Here is a 20,296-nt window from a genome sequence, read left to right as displayed (position 1 = left end):
TGAGAAGTCTAGACTATCTAGCCTATACGTAAGACCTGGGTTAAGGAGCCAGTAAAACATGTGTTCGCACTACGATATTTATTCGACGACTGAGCAACAAAATACATGACCTACCCACATAGCATTTATAATAATCTTACTCTCCAATACATACATCACACCTCCCCACTTAAATCACTACATACATTATAAGAAACATAATATAAAAAATTACAAAGTATATAATTTAGGTATACAATACATACGTTACATACACGACACATTCTGTAATACTTACTTTAAATATAGTTTAAGTTTGTTGTACATTTGACAACCATATAAATCAGTACACAACCCTTAATTTTAACAAAATGTAAACTTATCCTAAACTAATAATCTATGCCGTATCTTAACACTGGCTTAATCACCCGCTTGGGACGGGTCTCCGGAGACTCAGGCGTCGAGGGTAGAGAGGAGCACGAAGAGCCAGAATCGTCTAACCGAGCGTCAACCACACGCCCTTCGCTCACAGTCTCGTGCTCTCTTCCACCCTCATTAGCAACCTCCTCACCCACGCCGTCCAGCGACGGAGCTCCAATATCTTTCTTATCATTATTTTGAATGACATCTTTAGGACATGGTACACCGGACAACCGAGATTTGCGCCTAATTTGATCGATATGTCTACTTAAAAGTCGACCGTCACCGCTTTCTAAAATGTATCTCCGAGAGCCCTCACTATTGACTACCGTACCATTCAGCCATTTGTCGGAGCCGCCGTAGCTTCTAGCGGTTACTTGGTCCCCGGGTGCGAGCGTTCGCAGCACACCCCCTGCATGAGCCACCTGTCGCGACTGCGCGTCGAGAACGCAGTCCTCGCGGGCGCGCTCGCTGCGCAAGAGATCTAATCGAGACCGCAGAGACCGTCGCTGCAGTAGCATTGCGGGACTTTCTCCGGTACTACTGTGGACGCTATTTCTGTAAGATAACAAGAATGTTTGTAGGGCTGCGTCGACGTCGGTAGACTCCCTCATGGCCTTTTTAATAAATCGTTTACAAAGTTTCACGGCGTTTTCCGCGGCCCCGTTCGACGCTGGATGGTACACCGGAGAGAATGATTGCCGAATACCGTTCTTTTTTAGAAAGTCCCTAAACTCTGCACTCGTAAATGGCGGGCCCTGATCGGATACTATTTCGGTTGGCAGCCCAAAACGAGCAAATGTAGCTCTAAGAGCTTTAATTACGAACGATGCATTTGTCCTAGGCATATCGAAAACTTCTAGCCATTTAGAACTGGAATCTATTAAAACCATAAACGTTTTGCCATTCATAGGGCCTAGGAAATCAATATGGAGTCTACTCCACGGGCGCACATCATATGGCCAGGGCCGCGGGGGCGCGCGCGGCGGCGCCTCCGCCTCTGCCGCGCAAGTGTCGCATTGCCGGCACACCGCTTCCACATCACTGTCCACTCCCGGCCACCATACATAACTCCTAGCCAACGACTTGGTTTTTACAATACCCATATGACTTGCATGGAGTTGATTTAAAACGGTATTTCGCAAGGCCGTTGGAATAATTAATCTATAACCCCACATTAAACATCCTCGATCTATATACAGTTCGTTCCGTTTATTAAAATATGGCTTTAACTCCTCTGTACATGTATGTGGCCTACCAGATTGAACGTAGAATATAACGCGGCTCAAAAGAGAATCTTTAGAAGTAGCTAACCGCACATTATCATTAGTCACGGGCAGGAATTGTTCTACAAAATGAATGTACGTAGTCTCTTTACCTACAGTACCGACGGAACCGGTTTGCGGCAACCGTGATAAGGCGTCCGCGCAGTTTTTATGGGATGAAACATGTTCGATCTCGTAACTATAACCAGATAACAATACCGCCCACCTTTGCAAACGCGATGCCGCCATAGTCGGTATACCTGATTTATTACCAAAAATATATGTTAATGGCTTATGATCCGTTCTTAACGTGAATTGTCGACCGTATAAGTATTGGTGGAATTTTCTTATTCCATAAATAATACCCAATGCTTCCCGATCAATCTGGGCATAGGCTCGCTCCGCGGGTGCGAGAGACCGCGATGCATATGCGATAGGTCTCTCTCCGTCGGGCGTTACGTGCGATATGATGGCACCTATCCCGACGCTGCTCGCGTCTGCCGTCAACACGAGAGGTAAATTTGGGGAGTAATGGACTAAAACCTCACTGGAGCTTAATTGCTTCTTAATGTACATAAAAGACGTTTCACATTCCTTGGTCCACACAAACTTAACATTGGCTCTAAGCAGTTCATATAGTGGCGCTAAAATCGTACTAACATTTTTTATGAACTTCGCGTAGTACATAACCATTCCTATAAAAGACCTAAGTTCAGATACGGTAGTCGGTGCGGGTGTATTCACAATAGCATCGACCTTCTCTGAACACGTTTGTATGCCGTGTTTACTTATAACGTGCCCTAAATAATTTATGGCCTCATGAAAAAAAACACATTTCTCCCTCTTCACCCGGAGACCGCTTGATGCTAACCGATCGAAAACTTTATGCAGATTATCGATATGTTCCTTAGTATTTCTACCAGTAATGATAATATCATCCAAGAAAACTCCTACGTGCGGTAAATCTGAGAATAGTTGTTCTAGTCGCTTTTGAAATATTCCCGGGCTGGACGATAGGCCGAACACTAATCGATTGTACATAAACAGTCCTTTATGAGTATTAATGACAGCGTATTTTTTTGTCTCGTCGAGTTCGAACTGAGCGTAAGCCTGTGACAGGTCAATTTTACTGAACATTTCACCTCCATGCAAACGTGCCAACAGGTCCTCCACCCTTGGAAGCGGATAACGGTCGACCTCTATTACCTTGTTCAAGGTCAATTTGAAATCAGCGCAAATCCTAATGGTACCGTCCTTCTTAACTACTGGAACAATTGGTGTAGCCCAGTCGGAGCGATCGACGGGGGTGAGGATGTTGTCGCGTACCAGCTGCTCCAGCACGCGCTCCACCGGCTCCCGCAGCGCGTACGCCAGCGGTCGCGCGCGCAGGAACACCGGCCGCGCGCCTGGCCTCACGTGGATGCCCACCTTGCCACCGGTGAACCGTCCCAGGCCGTCGGCGAATACTTCACAATATCTGGAACTGAAATCCTTGAAATTAAAACTCTCGCTGGATAAATGGTTAACCTTATCGTAACCAAATCTAGGTAACTGCACTTTCAGTTCTACCAGCCACTGTCTACCCAGTAAAGATGTTTTAGCGTCGCGTACTACATACAGATCCAAATATTTTCGTAAACCCTCATACACCACTAGCGGCCTGATCACCCCCACAGGTCGCACCAACTCCCCCGTATAATATCTAAGTATTAATCCGCAAGTATTGAGTTCCAAGTCTTTTAAATATTTCAAATAAAATTCGTGGCTTATACACGATACTGCACTGCCCGTGTCACACTCCATTTTCACATTTTTACCGTGTATATTTACTGTTAAAATTAATGGTTTGCATAGCCCTAATGATAGTTGATTAATTCCAACCACAGTTACCTCCTCACTGTCCTCACTATGTGTGGACTCGTTGTCCACTGACTCCGCCACGCCCAGGTTGTGATGCCCCGTCATGTAGGGGCAAACTCGCCGCAGGTGCCCCTGCTTGTTGCATACTCTGCACACATAGCGTGCGAACTGGCACCGCGCCACGTCATGCGGGCCGCCGCACGCGCCGCACCGCTGCTCGCGCTGGCGCTGGCCTCGCGCTGTCTGAGCGGCCGCCGCACCGCGCGCGAGCTGAGCCGCGCCCTGCGGCGCGCGCGGCGCCTGACCGCGCTTGGCCCGGCTCGCTGGCTGCCTGCTCGCCGCCCACGCTCCCTCCACCGCTTGGCACACGGCGACACTCGCTCCGCTCGCACCCTGCACGTCCGCTCGGCCCTGAACCACCGCGGCGTTCTTCTCCGCCGTCTCCATGCTGACCGCCAAACGATATGCCCTCGCGAAATCTAGGTCATCCTCGGTGAAAAGACGCTGCCGTATTGTCTCGCACCGAATACCGCACACAAACTGGTCCCTCAAACTTTCCTCTAACCAGGTCTTGAATTCACAAGTCTTAGACATTTTTTTTAATACCGCCACGTAATCGGACACTGTTTCATCACAATTCTGTTTTCGATGCCTGAACTTGTATCTTTCTGCTAGTATGCTCGGTTTAGGTTGTAAATGTTTTTCTAGAACCTTCGTTAAATTTACGAACGATTTACTTGAAGGCTTGTCCGGAGTACACAGGTCTACTAACAGTTCATAACAGTCCGCACCAATCACTGTGATCAACGTGGGCACCTTCAACTCTTCCTTAATATTATTAACAATGAAATATTGTTCGAGGCGTTCCACGTATAACCGCCAATTGTCCGACCGAATATTGAACTCGGAAATTCTACCGACCGACATTATTATTTTATATATATTATGATTATGACACTCACAGTTTCGTAAGTCCGTATTCTCGTCGCCACTGAGAAGTCTAGACTATCTAGCCTATACGTAAGACCTGGGTTAAGGAGCCAGTAAAACATGTGTTCGCACTACGATATTTATTCGACGACTGAGCAACAAAATACATGACCTACCCACATAGCATTTATAATAATCTTACTCTCCAATACATACATCACAATTATAAAGCTATAATATAGACTATAATACAGGCATCCCTATCTTAGACATTAATCCTTCATACATAAGTTACGTAATTTACCTTGTATGTTATTTTTAAGTTATTGAATGTGGCGATGTTTGACCACAATGAATTAGTCCTGTGAAATTACTCCAGTTTGTTAAAATTATTTTAATATAAAGATAGGACACTTAGAAAAAATCCCTTCGATCCGGCTGGATTCGAACCAACGTTTTCCAGCGAACCGTTATAGACACTATGCCAACCAAGCCACGGCAAGAACTAGCGGACCTTACGAATTGTTCTATGTACTTTTTGCAGACTTTTATTTTTGGTTTCTTACTACTTCTTTGCCGTATCGCCATTTGTGAGAAATATATTTCTTTACTTAGCCTTACTTAACCTTTACAGCTATCGGCAGTTGCTTGTATAATGTTATTATTTTTTGGACTCTCGCTTTGCCCATAGACTAGAAGTTAAATTTCGAACTTTTAAATCGAAGAGGCGATATTCTCCGGCAATGGCGCAATCGACCGGATTCAGAGATTCTGGTTAAAGAACCGGTAAACGAGACGTGCCGTATAGAGTTCCGTTTTCTGCATTTGTGCTTAAGGCGACAACGCCTTTGAACCGCCTTAGGTTGTTAACTGGATGGAGTTGACGCGTCACGAAACAACTCGCAACCTTAGAGTAATAAAGTCATATCTACAAAATGACAACTTTTCAGGAGAGAGGTTTAATTATTGCAGATATCTAAACAATTTTTTACTTACCAAATATATTTAAAAATAAAAGGGTGAAAATAGTTTAATATTTTTGACTAAGGACTATTTTGGCCTGAGCTAGCTCACATAAAGTTTGTGTAATTTGGAGTTAAGTTATTTCTTACAATATTCTAATATCTATCAAATTTTGCTTTCAGCAATTGTTACAATCTTGAATTTCACATATTTTGAATTACGACATTATTGTAATACCAGTGCAATATACAAAATTTGTTTCATGTAGTTCATATTAATGTTATAACTTTGACGTAAAAGCACTTTTGACGGATAATCACATGTGACGTTATTAAACCAAGGGTATTATGGATTAGTATTATTCCTGTGGATGCCACAGCTGTTCTGGAGTGCTAGGTCGGATACTTTTGAAATTTATCCCGATTTCGGGTTTTACAAGACGCTCATCATGTGGGTTGGTAACGTCCACAAGAAACACCCTCAACTGCGCCCGAGCCTTTAGCATAATGTCAGACTATTATTATTAATTTAGTAAGAAACTAAATTCACCACCAGTTCGGGGAAGTTCTGCCACCATAAGTATATCTGCCACAATATCTGCCTATAACCGCTCACGCGATGCGCTCTTCCTACCGCAAAATGGCGGCTATTTGGTTTCGCAAATTAGAAAAGGATTCAGTTTAAATACAAGTTTTTATAAATAAAAATTATTATTCTGCATTGCTAAACAAATACCCTCCGTACTACAATAAAAACATCTCAAATAAAATGCAGTAATACACCGCAAATCCTGCACTTAAAAAGCACTAATGAAATTTTTGGTGTACTTGGGTAAATATGATAATATTCCGTTTGAGTGGTTCTAACGTTTACCATGAAATTACTCCTTAAAGTATAGTTTATAAATATTTATATTCAGGGTAAACTTAAAAAACGCTACTTACGGTACGTTTTCAATATTAGTTTTTTTACCTGTTATAACTTCGATATCCGATAAATCGGTATAAAATCATCACCGGCACCTCTAGATGTGGTATGCGTCTACGGCTGCATGTATCGCGTGAGCGGCTAAGCAGTAATGTTTACATTACTGCACTCCCGTTTTGAAGCGTAAGGGTGCTGATAAACTTATGAGCACATGGGATTTGTCAACTAATGTGGCAGTGGGAGTGCCCTTCAGACCTTTGCTATATTTAAAGCTCTGAGTGGCACTGCAACTGTGATAGATAACCGTGTCACTTTCCACCAGGCACACGGCTTCTTCGTCCAATCACTTGGTAGGTATCATAAAAAAAAATAGATTCCAAAGCTCTCATAATAAGTATAATGCTCACTAAAGTTACACGAATAAAAAAATATGTTAGTAGGAAGACAATCATTCTAAGATTTTCGTGGAGGATGATTTCATTCAAAACAAAACTCTCGTCTCAATTCACGGCTGGTCGTAATATTTTACGACCGACTAAAGGTGGCTCCACACACGCCGCGCCGCCGTGTGGCCGCCTAAGTGAAACGCACCACGTAGCCGCATAAGCGATATTATATTATCCTGCCGGCGGCAGAGGGGAAATGCCAGGGGAATTATTTTTTAGTAAAGTTTCCGCAAAATAACGGCTTTGACCTACAATATTTCAGTAGTAGGTACCTGTTAAAATACGTATCTATACCAACTGATATAGTCATTTCTTTAGCAATTTATTCCCAAACGCGAATTTGATACTACACACATCCAAAGGGTCTAGGGATCAAAGTGTTTGCTTTTAATATTTGATTACCGTACTAAAATTCAATAAAAGTATCCATACAAATTTATTATATTATTTCTTTATTCTTCTGGTACACCTCGAGAGTATACCCTTTCAAACAAAAGAAGAATTTTCAAAATCGGTCCGCAATTGATGGAGAAATTGTAGAATAATAGTGCTTGTAAAATTTGAGGATTTCCTTTGATTTTCATGGGATCCCTCATCACATTCTGACTTAGTGACAATGGGACTACCAAGAGAGTGCACCCTTTCAAACAAAAAAGAATTTTCAAAATCGCTTCACAATATTTGTTTTTTCAACCAGACTAACGTTTGACGTTGACTGAGGTGGTGTCATCAATCAGTTATGTCTAATATTAATGCAAACCACCTTACTTTTCACTATAGTTACAAAAGTTGTTCACTTTGTACTTGGTGCAAGTAATTGATTAAATAACTTATTTTTAAATTTTTAAAAAACATGTTTTACAGTTATTTTATTTTTAAAAAAAAATTACTTTTTATTAAATTAAATTTAGATAGATAGATAGACAGATAAACAGTTTATTCACTGATATAACACGAATAAAGAAAATCAAAACATGATTGTCATAGCAGTGAAACGGCGCTGACTCAGCACATGCCAAAGTTTCCTAAAGCGCTGGTTTTCAGTCAGGACCAACGAAAGGGATTCAATTATTTGAAAGCAAAAATATAATGACTATGAGTAAAGTTGTACATTGACAATAATAATATACATAGTAAAGTGTAAATGGTGCATCTCAAATAACCTGTTTGACATGTTAGTGCATGAGCGAGTGTGAATATAATTACAGCTGTAGGAGTAAGTTGTCACTGTAAAGAGGTTTTAATGTTGTATAATGTGTTTAGTATATAATATAATTATGCACATAATGTGAATAGATCAAAGCGAAAATTCGATTCTAGACAGACTACGTTAAAGAATAAAAACACACTACAGGTGTTGCCGGCACAGTGCTTTGAATTTGGGTTTGGATGTCTCGTTGCGTATAGGTGGTGGAATATTATTCCAGCACTTTGAGGCCGACTCTTTGAAACTACCTCGAAAAGCTGCAGTTCTTTGTTGTGGTACCATAAGAACACATGATCGGACATTATTCTCGGATATTAATTTAAAATGGAAATTAGAATAAATTATATCACATTAATTAGTACTGCAGTCTTATGTCTGTCTGGGATTTTTCATCAGAGGAAATACTAGATCCCAAGCTGGTGGTACGGAGAAACCATCTTTCCTGTAGAAATTAGGATGTCTTTTTTAATTTCAAGGACCACTCGCAGCATCCTGGATAGATAACTGACATCTTTCGCAAGGACTTAGGGTGTGTCAAACTTGATAGAATGTGTAGGTTTATCCATGACATGCTCGCAGACTGCAGAATTGTTTACCCGACGGCGTTCGACATCAGCTTTATGTTCTTTGACGCGGGTACAAATACTTCGCTTCTCTTGTCCAATATAAGAGAGACCGCACTCACAGTCAAGCTTGTAAACTCTTGCATCCTGTAAGTTAAGAGCGTAAGGATGTTACATTTCACGGGCCTAGGTAATCAAGGGCTTGAAATAGGTTTTCATAGACGCGCGCCTGAGGACTCTTCCGATCTTGTCTGTAACACCTCTCACGTAAGATAGAATGGCAGGGATTCGCTCGACTGTTGGTGGTTTCACATACTTTTATTTTTTGAGTAATTCTATGTACAGTGGTAGAGGTTATCTGGTTGAGTGCGATGGCCTACTTGTTTTATTTGCATTTGGTCCAAACTAGGCCAACATCCTAGGAAATTATACGCGCGTAACGTACCTATATTTATTTTACAACTTGCACCCTTTCTACTTTATAGACTATATGCGTGCAAAGTACTGAGAGAATGGCGTAACTGGTGATTTTCGTGACCGGCATAAGGAAGCGTCTGTTAACCTGATAATAGACGTTTCCTTTATAACAGAGTGCCCTCTCACTCTGTTATGAAGGCACTTCCTTATGGAGTCATGGGAATAACGAACGTTTAAAAGGGTTGGGGTAAAGATTAATAAATATCTGAGAATAAACACAAGACGTGAGATTGTGGTAGGCAGAAATATGACGGTAACAAGGTAAAGATCGTTTTCATTCGGTGTTAATAGAATTTAATATAATTGAATATATTACCTGTTCAGAAATAGGCAAAGTGGCAGTACTTCCCTGGACGAACACTTTCGCAAGAAGCTCTACTGCTACAATTTTTTCTTTTAATATAACGTAAGTCTAAATTAACTGCCATCATCATGCCGGACTGCAGAGGTCCCAGGACGAGGTTCGATTCCCGGGACGGGAGAAATATTAGTATGGTCTATATTTTATTTCTCTTGTGAATTTGGTTGTAATTTGTGGTTGTCTGTGTCCATGGTACACGCGACACAGGGTTTTCCTAGTGCGGGGATATGTTGAAGGTGTGAGTTATTTATAAATTACAACAAACATTGTTGATGGCAGGGGAATGGATTGTTTCTTGCAAATACTATTATGTGCTTAGAAATTCAGAAACAATACAGGTACATCTCAATTAATGAATGTCTCTCACGTCATTGAGTACATAGCATGGAATCTTGCATTGTGTGTTAAATATCTTTAGTGTATTGCAGTTTAAAAATAGGTAAGAAGGAGAACCAAGGCGGAACTAGGGGTCTAGCTTTGTATACAAATTGTTCACCCACTGAGTTACCGAAGTCATCAAATTGGTCATCACTCCATGTAGCTTCTTTTCGACACAATCAGACCAGACCAGAAAAGTAAGTAAAGTGGACCTGAAAAGTGTTAGAAACGATGAAACGTTTTGTACCCGACTAAAAAACCTTTTATTGGATATTGAATTGTACAGTGTCGATGAAACTTTAATAATTTTAATTAATAATAATAAAATAAAATATTAAAAAATTTTAATTTTATTTTATTCGACAAGCAGTAGTTATACTACTTTATTTTATGTTCATTATTATTATTATAATTTTATTACTGACGATCATAGTTATTCCTTGACATTTTATTTCCAATTGCAATATTGTGACATTGATAACATGAAATAAACGATTCTATTCTATTCTATTCTATTCTATTCTATTCAATCACACCAAATATTTGGTCTCAAATTAGGAATTCACTTTGAGGCACTACTCAGTACAACCAGACCAGAACCAATTTACAAAAGTTCTCATCCAACGCCCACAATGCAAACCGTTATGCTACTTAGATCGTCGAGTTAGCTCAATTAGTATAGCTGGAAATTAATAAACAAATTCTACCTGAAATCTAACCTAGTACCTTTCATGCACTATGTAAAATGCTAACAATCACTGAGCATTCGTAACATTCTGTACATCTCCGAGAGAGCTTTTAATTTTCTTCGTTAGCCTGGGGACGTGGACTGTTTTTTTTTTCTACATACAATTGCTTATTTGATATGAAAAAGAAGTGTGACATTGTCGTTAAATGTAATTTAAACAAACAAATTAATAATGTAATTTAAATAAATGCTCCCATGCTATCGCTACACTTCTATCATCTTGTTGGAAACTCATTTATTCCTTTGCGGTAAAATAGTGGGCTACGAAAACTATAAAGTTTTTGAGGTCATTGTCGGCTGCTTCACGAAACCCAAATTTGTTTCCTTCATTTCTGAAATTTAAAAAAAAATATGGTCAGTATGGATTTAGTCAGGTGAACATGATTACACATTAATTAACGTTAGCGATGAAGTGGCAAGATTAAACCGCAGCTAGCAGATTACTCTGGAGCATAGACAATCAAAACAGTCACAAACATTTTCCTGCAAATTTCTCTTTCGGACACTGTTTAGTCTTGTGATAACTACTTAATTTGTCATCACAAATAATGATTTGGTCTCAAACTATATCATCTATAAGACGGATTCATTAACACGCGCATTAATTTTTTATGGTTATTGCATTTGACGCAAATTATTAGATCGCGATGGATCGGCTTCAGCAATAGCTCGCAACTCGACATTATGGACCTTAAGCTCTGCTCGTCCCGTCCACAAGACCTACTTGCCAGGTTTGAATTTCCATCGCAGCTTCGGGAAAAGCGAAAACGCACAGTGTGTGCGTTAGTGTTATCGCTCTGTGCAAATCGTAAATGTTTCAAATCGTTGGCGCTGCATTAGTGCCACGTCGGAACCCATGTTTAAATTGTAGGCATGTTCGATTACAAAGCGAATGCAAAATCAGTAACAAATCATAATTTGAAATTCACGAGTTAAAAGATTGTATTTGAAGAATATTTATACACTGTCCACATAACACTGAAAATAAATTAGTATGATTTCATCCCTAGTATATTATATTTATTTGTTTATTTGCAAAACTTTATAGCTTTAAATTTGATTTATTAATCTCCAATTACAAACTGGTACAGCCAATTACAAAGTTGTCGGATTACAATTCATTCTTAACGTCTCTTAAAACTGATTGTGTTTAATAAAAACAAAACGAATAATCTCTAAAATTATACTACTTAATAATATATAATACTTAATAATAATATTCTAAATGAAATTACATTGCAATTTCTAATCTAAATTAAATTATAAAATGTGGTATGGTAGTGTATGTGCGTCTGTTGTGTGCACGGACGCGCGTATGTGTGTTTTTGTGTGTATGCATTTGTAGGCACGTGTGTATTTGTGTGTAAGTGCTCCGTTTATTGGATGTTTATCTACAATTATTACTATCGTCAAGATGTTCAAAACGTATTGAATAGTACTTGTATATATGTAAAGGGACACATTACAATCAATCATGAAGGCCTTTGTCGATAACATCCACATGTTCAGCAGCTGGAATGGTTTTGGGATAAGATAAAAGGAAACGTGGAGGACAAATAACAAAGTAGGCGGAGGCGAGGAAGTAGCGAACAAAATACGTAAGAACTAACACCAGCAGGGCTAGCACGGCAGGACGCGACTTGCGTGACAGCGACTTAGAGCGCGAGATCTCCATGTGGGAATAGTAATACTAATGTCACTCTCGCACAAGTCGCGATCTATCGTGCTAGCCCTTCAAGCCAAAGATCGGTATTAGACAGCCTGTGCTAAACAGACAGAGCTTCATTTCTAACAACGCAGCGGGCGATGGCATGGCGGTTATCTGGGACTCTCCTCCGTTGATCCGCCCGGTGATACAAGCTCGCCCTATGGATCCTCGGAGGCTTACCTACTAAAAACCTGTGTATGCACCCTCACCCACCGGTGCCGGCTCGTGAGCTCTCGTGAAAACTCGCCACTCACCCCGACGGTTATACCATCAGCTGCTTGGTATGAGTCTCCTCTGAAAAAATAAGTTTACACGCCTTGACTTAATATAAAATGTAGATGTACGCGATGTTTCTAATAATAGTTTCTTACATTTTAACTTGAAACGTTTTTATTCTTGGGAAGTTAGTTATCATTTTACAACAAAGCATCCTATTTAGTATGTCGCACTGTTAATACAATAGTGTTTTAACTCAAATAGTGTATTTATTCAGAATATATATATATATATATATATATATATATATATATTTGTCCATAACTAGCTCACAAAACGTTTGTCGCGTTCTAAGTAGATATTATATTTTAATTGTTTTTACAATATTCTAACGACCGTTTTACAAACGAGTAGAGAATCAAATTTTACGTTCATAAGTGGTACAATCTTGAATTTCACATATTTTGGATTACAACACTATTATAATAGCAGTGCGATGTGTTTGTTGAATGTGGTTGTTCTTAAAACCATGTTTTAAAGAAAATATACAAATTATTATTCTCATTTTCCGTATCTATTTTTGACTTTCGCTTCTCCCATAACTTAAAAGACGTATGTCTTTACACAAACACGCGGATATACTCGTCGCTTTGAAACAGAATTAAATTTACTATATTGTTATTACGTATTATAATTTATTAGATTTTGTCAATAATAACCGTTATTTTAAGTTACTTCGCTTTAGGATTAAATTAATTTTGTGTAAAGTTAAGAATTAATTATAATCTGACAAACTTTGCAACTGGCTATATAAGTTTTTAATTGAAAATTATTAAACAAATTATTATTGAAAATAATTTAACGACCTCGGTGGACCAACGCTTTGCATTATAGGTACATAATGAGGAGGCCCTGGATTTGATTTCCGGGAGGACTAATTTGGGAAATGAAATTGGTGCGGTTGTCTGGCACATTGTTATTATAATAGAACAACTGAAAAGTATGTAAACATATCTGCATAAGAATAGACACTTCAATCTTATATAAATAGATAGAGATAAAGAAATAGAATAGATCTTATATAAATGCAGAAAATATAAAATCCTCTATATTTACAGATCCTTCTTTAGCTACGCCATGCCATTATCAATAATAACGGGCTATTGAAATAACAAAGCCAAAAACAACCCTTTCCATGGGCCGGAGTGAGAGTTGAATAACCCTGAACCGTCCCTCGGCGGCCCAAAGAAAGGGTCCTTATTAAGAGCTGAAACTCAAAACAACAACGGTCAATTGTTTCAACAAGAAATGGTGATTAATCTTAAGTTAATCGATATTCGTGATTAATTGTCATTTGCTTTACCAAGAGCGGACCGTTGTAGCTCATTATAAGAACAGTTGTTTCTCAATTTAGAGGTTTACGGTTCGAATACTTGTACAGATGTAAGCACTTATGGCTTGAATTTCTAAATACTAACGGTAAGAAAACATCGTGATGAAAGCTGTAACTCTAAATACGTGAAATTCAAGATTACACCATTGCTGTATGTAAAATTTGATGCTCTGCACGTCTGTAAAACCGTTGTTAGAACATTGTAAGAAACAATTACAAGATATCTACTTAACTTAAAATGAGACAAAACTTTATGTGAGCTAGTTCTGGATAAAACAGTCCTTACTCAAAAATATGAAATCATTATTTCCTTAAATATATTTAGCAAGTAGAAAATTGTTTAGACGTCCGTAATAAACTTTGACCTACATAGTAATTTTAATAATCTTTCACGGGAAGTGAGTAATTTGTTTTTCATCAATTCTTAAAGAATGCACTTTTTGTGTTAACACACTATAGTATTAACAGTGTGGTGTGTGAGTGTTTGTGTTTGCATGCGTGTGTCCGTGTACGGTATGGGTGCGGGTGCGGGTGCGGGTGCGTGTGCGGGTGCACATGTGCATGCACATGCGTTGGACATCGAACCCAAGAGGCACTCGAGCATAACGAGTGACGACTGAGACCACGCTTGATAATAGAGATGGAATTATAGATTCGCTATCTTTGTATCCGAGAATTTCATTAGATGTTGTTGTTCGTAAACATGTAAACATTCTTTCCTTGTCTTGCGTTCGGATAATCGCGATATAATTTGACCTGCATTTTTTCTAACATTCGTTCAAGAAGCCGCCCGCTAGATCTGCTCGTCTCGTCTCGACTACGTGCTCGGCTGGGTGCTTTTTCTATGTGCACTTCCGCGACAAAGAAAATACCTAACCGTGTCAATGCCAGATTAAAGGTAGGTGGGATTATACGGTTATCCGCAATCCAAAATATTACCACTTTACATTTTGTCCGACCACCCAAAAAAAAAAATACGGTCCATTTCTACGGAATCACCAAAACCACATCGATTCAGTTCTAACTAACAACTTCCGTCAACAGTTGCTATTTTATGTTGAAATGGACGGAGTTTTTTCAAATCAGGTTTAGGAGATGTTAAACTTATAAAGATATTTGTGACCGATCAAAAATACTAAAAACATTTGAATTTGATAAAAAAGCAAATTTGTTTTATAATAAATTCAAGGTGTATTTTTAGATTAGAACTGAAGATTCCTTTGGTCGGTTTTAGTCCCGTGGGAGAACGGTTGTTTCTCAACTGGTAGTGTGTATCTATGACTTCAATTTTCTAACCGACTTCAAAAAGAGAGGAGGTTCAATTTGTCTATATGAATGAAATATTATTTATTGCACATTAAAATTACAATGACAACTCAGAACAGCAATGTATGTATCACAGCAACCAAAGAATATCTTGTAATGAAAGTGTTTTTAATAAACACACTACTCATCAATAAAATAATTATAATAAACTCAAGCCACAACATTTTGAGTCGCTGCACCAGCTGAGTAAGTATACATAAATAATAATAAGATTACTTATACACTTTTATAGGAGAATAAAATAAATAATAAATAAATTAACCAAGATAGATTATAACTCTATGTAAAATGGAAATAAAATAAATGGAATGGAGAGAAAAAACCAAACTTAGTAGTTTTTTGTGTGAATGTTACACGATTAATCCTTCATGTGTGAGATTTGATTATAATAATAATAATAACGCACACACTCAACATAGCCTCGCACTAGGGAAACCCTGTGTCGCGGGTGCCTTGGACCCACACATAGACAACCACAAATTACACCCAAACTCACGAGAGAAATAAATGTAGGCCATACAAATATTTCTCCCGGCCCGGGAATCGAACCCGGGGACCTCTGCGTGGCAGTCCGGTATGGTAACCGTTCGGCCACAGAGGCAGTTAATTTTTGATTTGATTGATTGTTTGAAAGTAATTCATTCATATTTGAAAAAAATAAGCCACCTTCGAGGGTGGTAAATTGAGGGGTGCAATATTCTATTCCATTCATTCACTCATTCAACACCCTCGTCGTAAATAAACAACCTTGACATACACTCTGGTAAACACACTTTATGATAACAGAGCACATTTTTTTTATCAACTTTTCCTGTAATATATTTTCAAACTATAATTCTTTTCGCTGACACCTCATTTTTCAAAATTGGTAACGTTATATACATGGTTGAAATTCGTGTCAAATACACTACTCTCGTTTTGACGTCGTCGGGTAAAAAGGAATAACTTTCTGAAGCCAGGTAAGCGTTAACAATAAAGTTTGAAATTGTGACCCATCTCTTGCAGGACATTAACAAACGACTTGGCGATCCTGACACGATTTAATAGCATTCCTCAGGCCCCCGGGGGGATGATACCTCGTACCTCTGGATTACCCTCGGGGTACAAGAGGAATACTTTACGCGTAGGAATTTTTAATTTTAAAATGACTCACATTACCCCTTGTCGGGATATACCGTCCTTTATAGGTTATCTACACTTTTGACTTTACTGCTTACCCATACATTGCACACATAGTAATATAGTGAATTTGTGTAATTGTAGCCTAGTGGGAGAACGATTGATTCTATTTATGTGGTCCGAGATTGATTCCCAATTGAGTGGTCAACGATTCGAATTCCTCTGGCAGCTTCTGTTATACAATCTGAAACACTTAAGTATATCTAATAATAATTACTAAGGTACTTCACGCAAAACCAAACACAATCGAATACAAAACTAGCCCCCTTTAAACAGTCACTGTAACGCGCGTGATCAGGGGCGTACAGGATTGCACGCGGGACAGCCTGCGCGCGGTAATCGTGTGCGATTACCTGTTTGAAATTTTTTAAGCTAACTTTCTGTGTTCGTTGTTCGTACAACGTCCAACGTCTTTACACGCGCGCTCAATCGCACACGATTGCAGCATAACACGCGATGAAGTGTCCGTGTAAAGCCCGCTAATCCTTAGAAAACTTGTGAAATACTAAATTCTCTCCTTTGACTCCTTTGACCCGTACCCAGCAGTATCGTCATACTGCTGTATGACCGTTGATGATGATGATGATGAATAAATCACTTTGCGTGACTTCCAGATTCGAATTCGGGACATTTTCTAGTGGAAATAACTACGTATCTAACTTTAGTAAATTGATTCCCGTATCAAGGCAGGCGTGCCCAAAGTCAATATTTCATTTCAGCTTCAGATACGTATATAACAAATAGTAATTTTATTACTCAATCTCGTAAGTGATCGCAGTTTGATATCTCCGGTCGGCCAGCCGCGGTGCTTTCGCGTTATTTTTTATCCACGCCAAGATGTAGAGGTCTCTGGGGGCTTGGGATGAAAATATGTTAAAACTAGAGACCCGGCTTCCATAATAAAGTCCTTTAAAGGACAGAGCCTAATAAAGTCCTTTAAAGGACAGCAAAATTTGCCACAATCGTCAAGTTAAGCAGAAAACTGTAATAAAGCTACTAGATATCTCTTTGTGATATGGGTAATATGTAAGTTGTTTCATGGTATTATTATATTAATCTGTATAATTTAGATTATCGCCTCTCTCATCATCATCAAAATATATTCTTAAATAAGACTCGGCCGCGGTCAAGGACGCAGGTTCAAGCGGTGAATGGTACATGATATTATCTTATTTGTTGCTGACTTTACAGTCCATTTCAACAGACACAAAAAAAAAACAAAATCAAAATTATTTATGGACATAACGTTAATACTAGAATCATTAATACAACAATCCTACGATCCGGCTGGATTCAAACCAACGTCTTCCAGCAAACCGTGCCAGACGCTATGCCATTAGTATGCCACGGAACGAACCAGCGGTCCTTACGAATTTTTCTAAGTGCTTGTTGCAGAACTTTGTTCTTGGTTTTTAACGACTTATTTGCCGGGGCGCCATCTGTGAGAAATGTATTTCTTCAGATTCAGTTGTTTTCACAAAATAGCAAATAATTGAAAGGGTAGTTTTTTTTTTAAGTATAAGCTTCTGTAATAAGGTATTAAAAAACTAAATTTGCTATTTACTAGCTTTAAAACAAACAAATTTTATGCTACACGTATATTATTACGACACTTATATGACAAATGTGGACCAATGTCCATTTACAAAGAGGCAACATCTAGAGTACATTACTTATTCCTCTCAAGGAAACCTGCCTTCCTAAATTGTAGTAGTATTTAATCAAATAGACGAGGTCAAATGTAACATAGCTTACCTGTGAAATAAGTATCTACTACAATACTGTAACCTGTAGAAACATCTCTGTTAAATATTCCAAAGCTTTTAGCAACAACCGCCTCTAAATAGGTTGAACCCCTTCGGAGGTGAACGGAAACATAGAAATGTGCGCAATCACACCCCTTTCTCTCAATACCCCATCCATTCCACCATGTTTGTTTACATACACAAATCTATGAAATCGATATACTTAGAAAACTTTGTGTTGATACGTTGGAGTGTGGCCGTGCCCACATCACTCTTAGTTACGTTAATGGACTCTCACAACGTAATATTTACCACAAATAAAGTACACTTCTTTGATCAAGTTCCAATAATAATTATGGCACAAATCAAGGGAAACTAAAAAGACGACTACTCTATTAGCTAATAGCATTGCGTATGCTGTTGCATGACAGTAAGTCAAGTTTTTGAATCCTTAGTCAACTTTACACGAAATTTAGATCCGATGTTATAAACTCCTCCTAAGTTAAGTTTGTCACGGCTAAATTATCACTCAAATTTAGAGATGCAAGAAACTTCGGTATTGCTAGCACGATAGGACGCGATTTAACAGAGCGACATAGAAGCGCGAGATATTGCTATTATCTATGGGAGTATAGCAGCATGTCGCGCTTTTTGTAGCTCTCGCGCAAGTCGTGTCCAGTCGTGCTAACCCTACAAATATGTTATAATAAGACAAGTAGTGCAAAATTCTGACACATCTCTGGAAGCGTAGGGTTGCCACATTATTATTGTGGTTGTACTTAAAGGTTGTAATCATGTTTTTGTAAAAACTAAAATGTACATCACCGTTTTCTTGTGCTATATGCAGTACATACTTATTGATATTTCAATACCAGGATCGTGTATTCGTATCGAGTAACTCGATTTTGGGAATATGGTTATGAAATAAGAGTGAGAGAAAAATGAAATGCTGAATAAATCTGAATTTGAGGCACTCCGTTCACAGTGGGCGTGCACATATACAGCCGCGCTACTACGGTTGTATGGAGTTACACTACTTGTTTTATTATACTACACTGTTAGATCTAATCATCAACACTATGTTTGGCAAGTTCAAGTGACCAAGAGTCCAACGATAACGATCTTGGGTCATGGCGTCAGTGCTGCACACAGCTACATTTATTAAGTTACGTTTATTATCAAAAGATACGTAATCCTATTCAATTGATAATTATTATTAATAAAGACTTGTAACGGTTTTCACTAATAGATTCGATATATGGATAAAACCTTTAATCTATAGTTTTTTTTGTGCATCTCCGTATGTGGTAAGTAATAATTTTCCATTGCCATTTAAGGTAATGTTCCAAGACAAAACGCGAAGGACTGAGTGAGGGCTGCCTATAAAAGCGCCTGCCGACCCAAAAAGTTACGGAAACTAGTTTTAGTTTTTAGTGTTTTAATTGTGCAGTTTTAATGAAAACCGTTCTACATACTTTAAAGTTTATAATGATCCTGCATTTCAAATGGATGTATTAATAGCATTGTATACCTATGGCAATGATTTTTCATTGAAAATGTTTAAACAATAGCGACAGCAAAGGAAATTTAAAAAAAATTGACATGTGTAAAAAATCTATTAATAAGTATTTTCTTCTATATGGAACTGATGTCACGAAATCTTTCTATCTCTTTCTTACGATACGAAATTTGACATACTACGTTTAATTAGTCTGTAGCAACTGTCATCGAGAGATTATGAAAGTTTCTCGCTTAGCGTTTGGCAAATAAAAATGTCGTGGAGCATCAGAGCAAGATAACTTAGATTACATATTTAAATGATACTTATGTGGTTAGTTATGGTGAATACAGACTGAAAGAATGCCTATGTTTTTTTTTTATAATTTCAATCGACAGGACGAACACGTCGTGCGCCTGATGATAAGTTACACGTCTGACCATAACAATTGCAGTGTCACTCAAGAGCTTTAACACGCAGAATCTGAGGGGCACTACCACTACGCCGTCACCCTGAGGCATAAATTGAAAAACCCATTTGTCTGTAATTTCACCAGTACTCTTACCCATCTAAACCGGAACACAGTAATGCTGACATTGCTGCTTGGCGGCAGAAATAGGTGAGGTGGCAGTACTTCCCTGGACGAACTCTTTCACAACGAGCTCTACTGCTACTAACGAAAACCTACTCTCGCAACAAAAATCTAT

The 20,296-nt window shown here is 38.6% G+C and overlaps 1 protein-coding gene across 1 annotated transcript; it reads right to left on the bottom strand.

Moving 5' to 3' along the window:
- Positions 1-368: 368 nt before the first annotated feature.
- On the bottom strand, positions 369-4,656 carry LOC113233914 (uncharacterized protein K02A2.6-like). The gene has a single exon (XM_026469148.1). The coding sequence runs from the start codon at positions 4,449-4,451 to the stop codon at positions 369-371; it is 4,083 nt and encodes a 1,360-aa protein (XP_026324933.1). The 5' UTR covers positions 4,452-4,656.
- Between the last annotated feature and the right edge of the window lie 15,640 nt (positions 4,657-20,296).

The sequence above is a fragment of the Hyposmocoma kahamanoa genome, unplaced genomic scaffold (genome assembly GCF_003589595.1).
Source record: "Hyposmocoma kahamanoa isolate Upper Pololo Valley unplaced genomic scaffold, ASM358959v1 80, whole genome shotgun sequence".
In the NCBI taxonomy this organism is placed as follows: domain Eukaryota; kingdom Metazoa; phylum Arthropoda; class Insecta; order Lepidoptera; family Cosmopterigidae; genus Hyposmocoma; species Hyposmocoma kahamanoa.
Note: the sequence above shows the minus strand (reverse complement) of the source record. Positions and strands in the feature narration are given on the sequence as shown.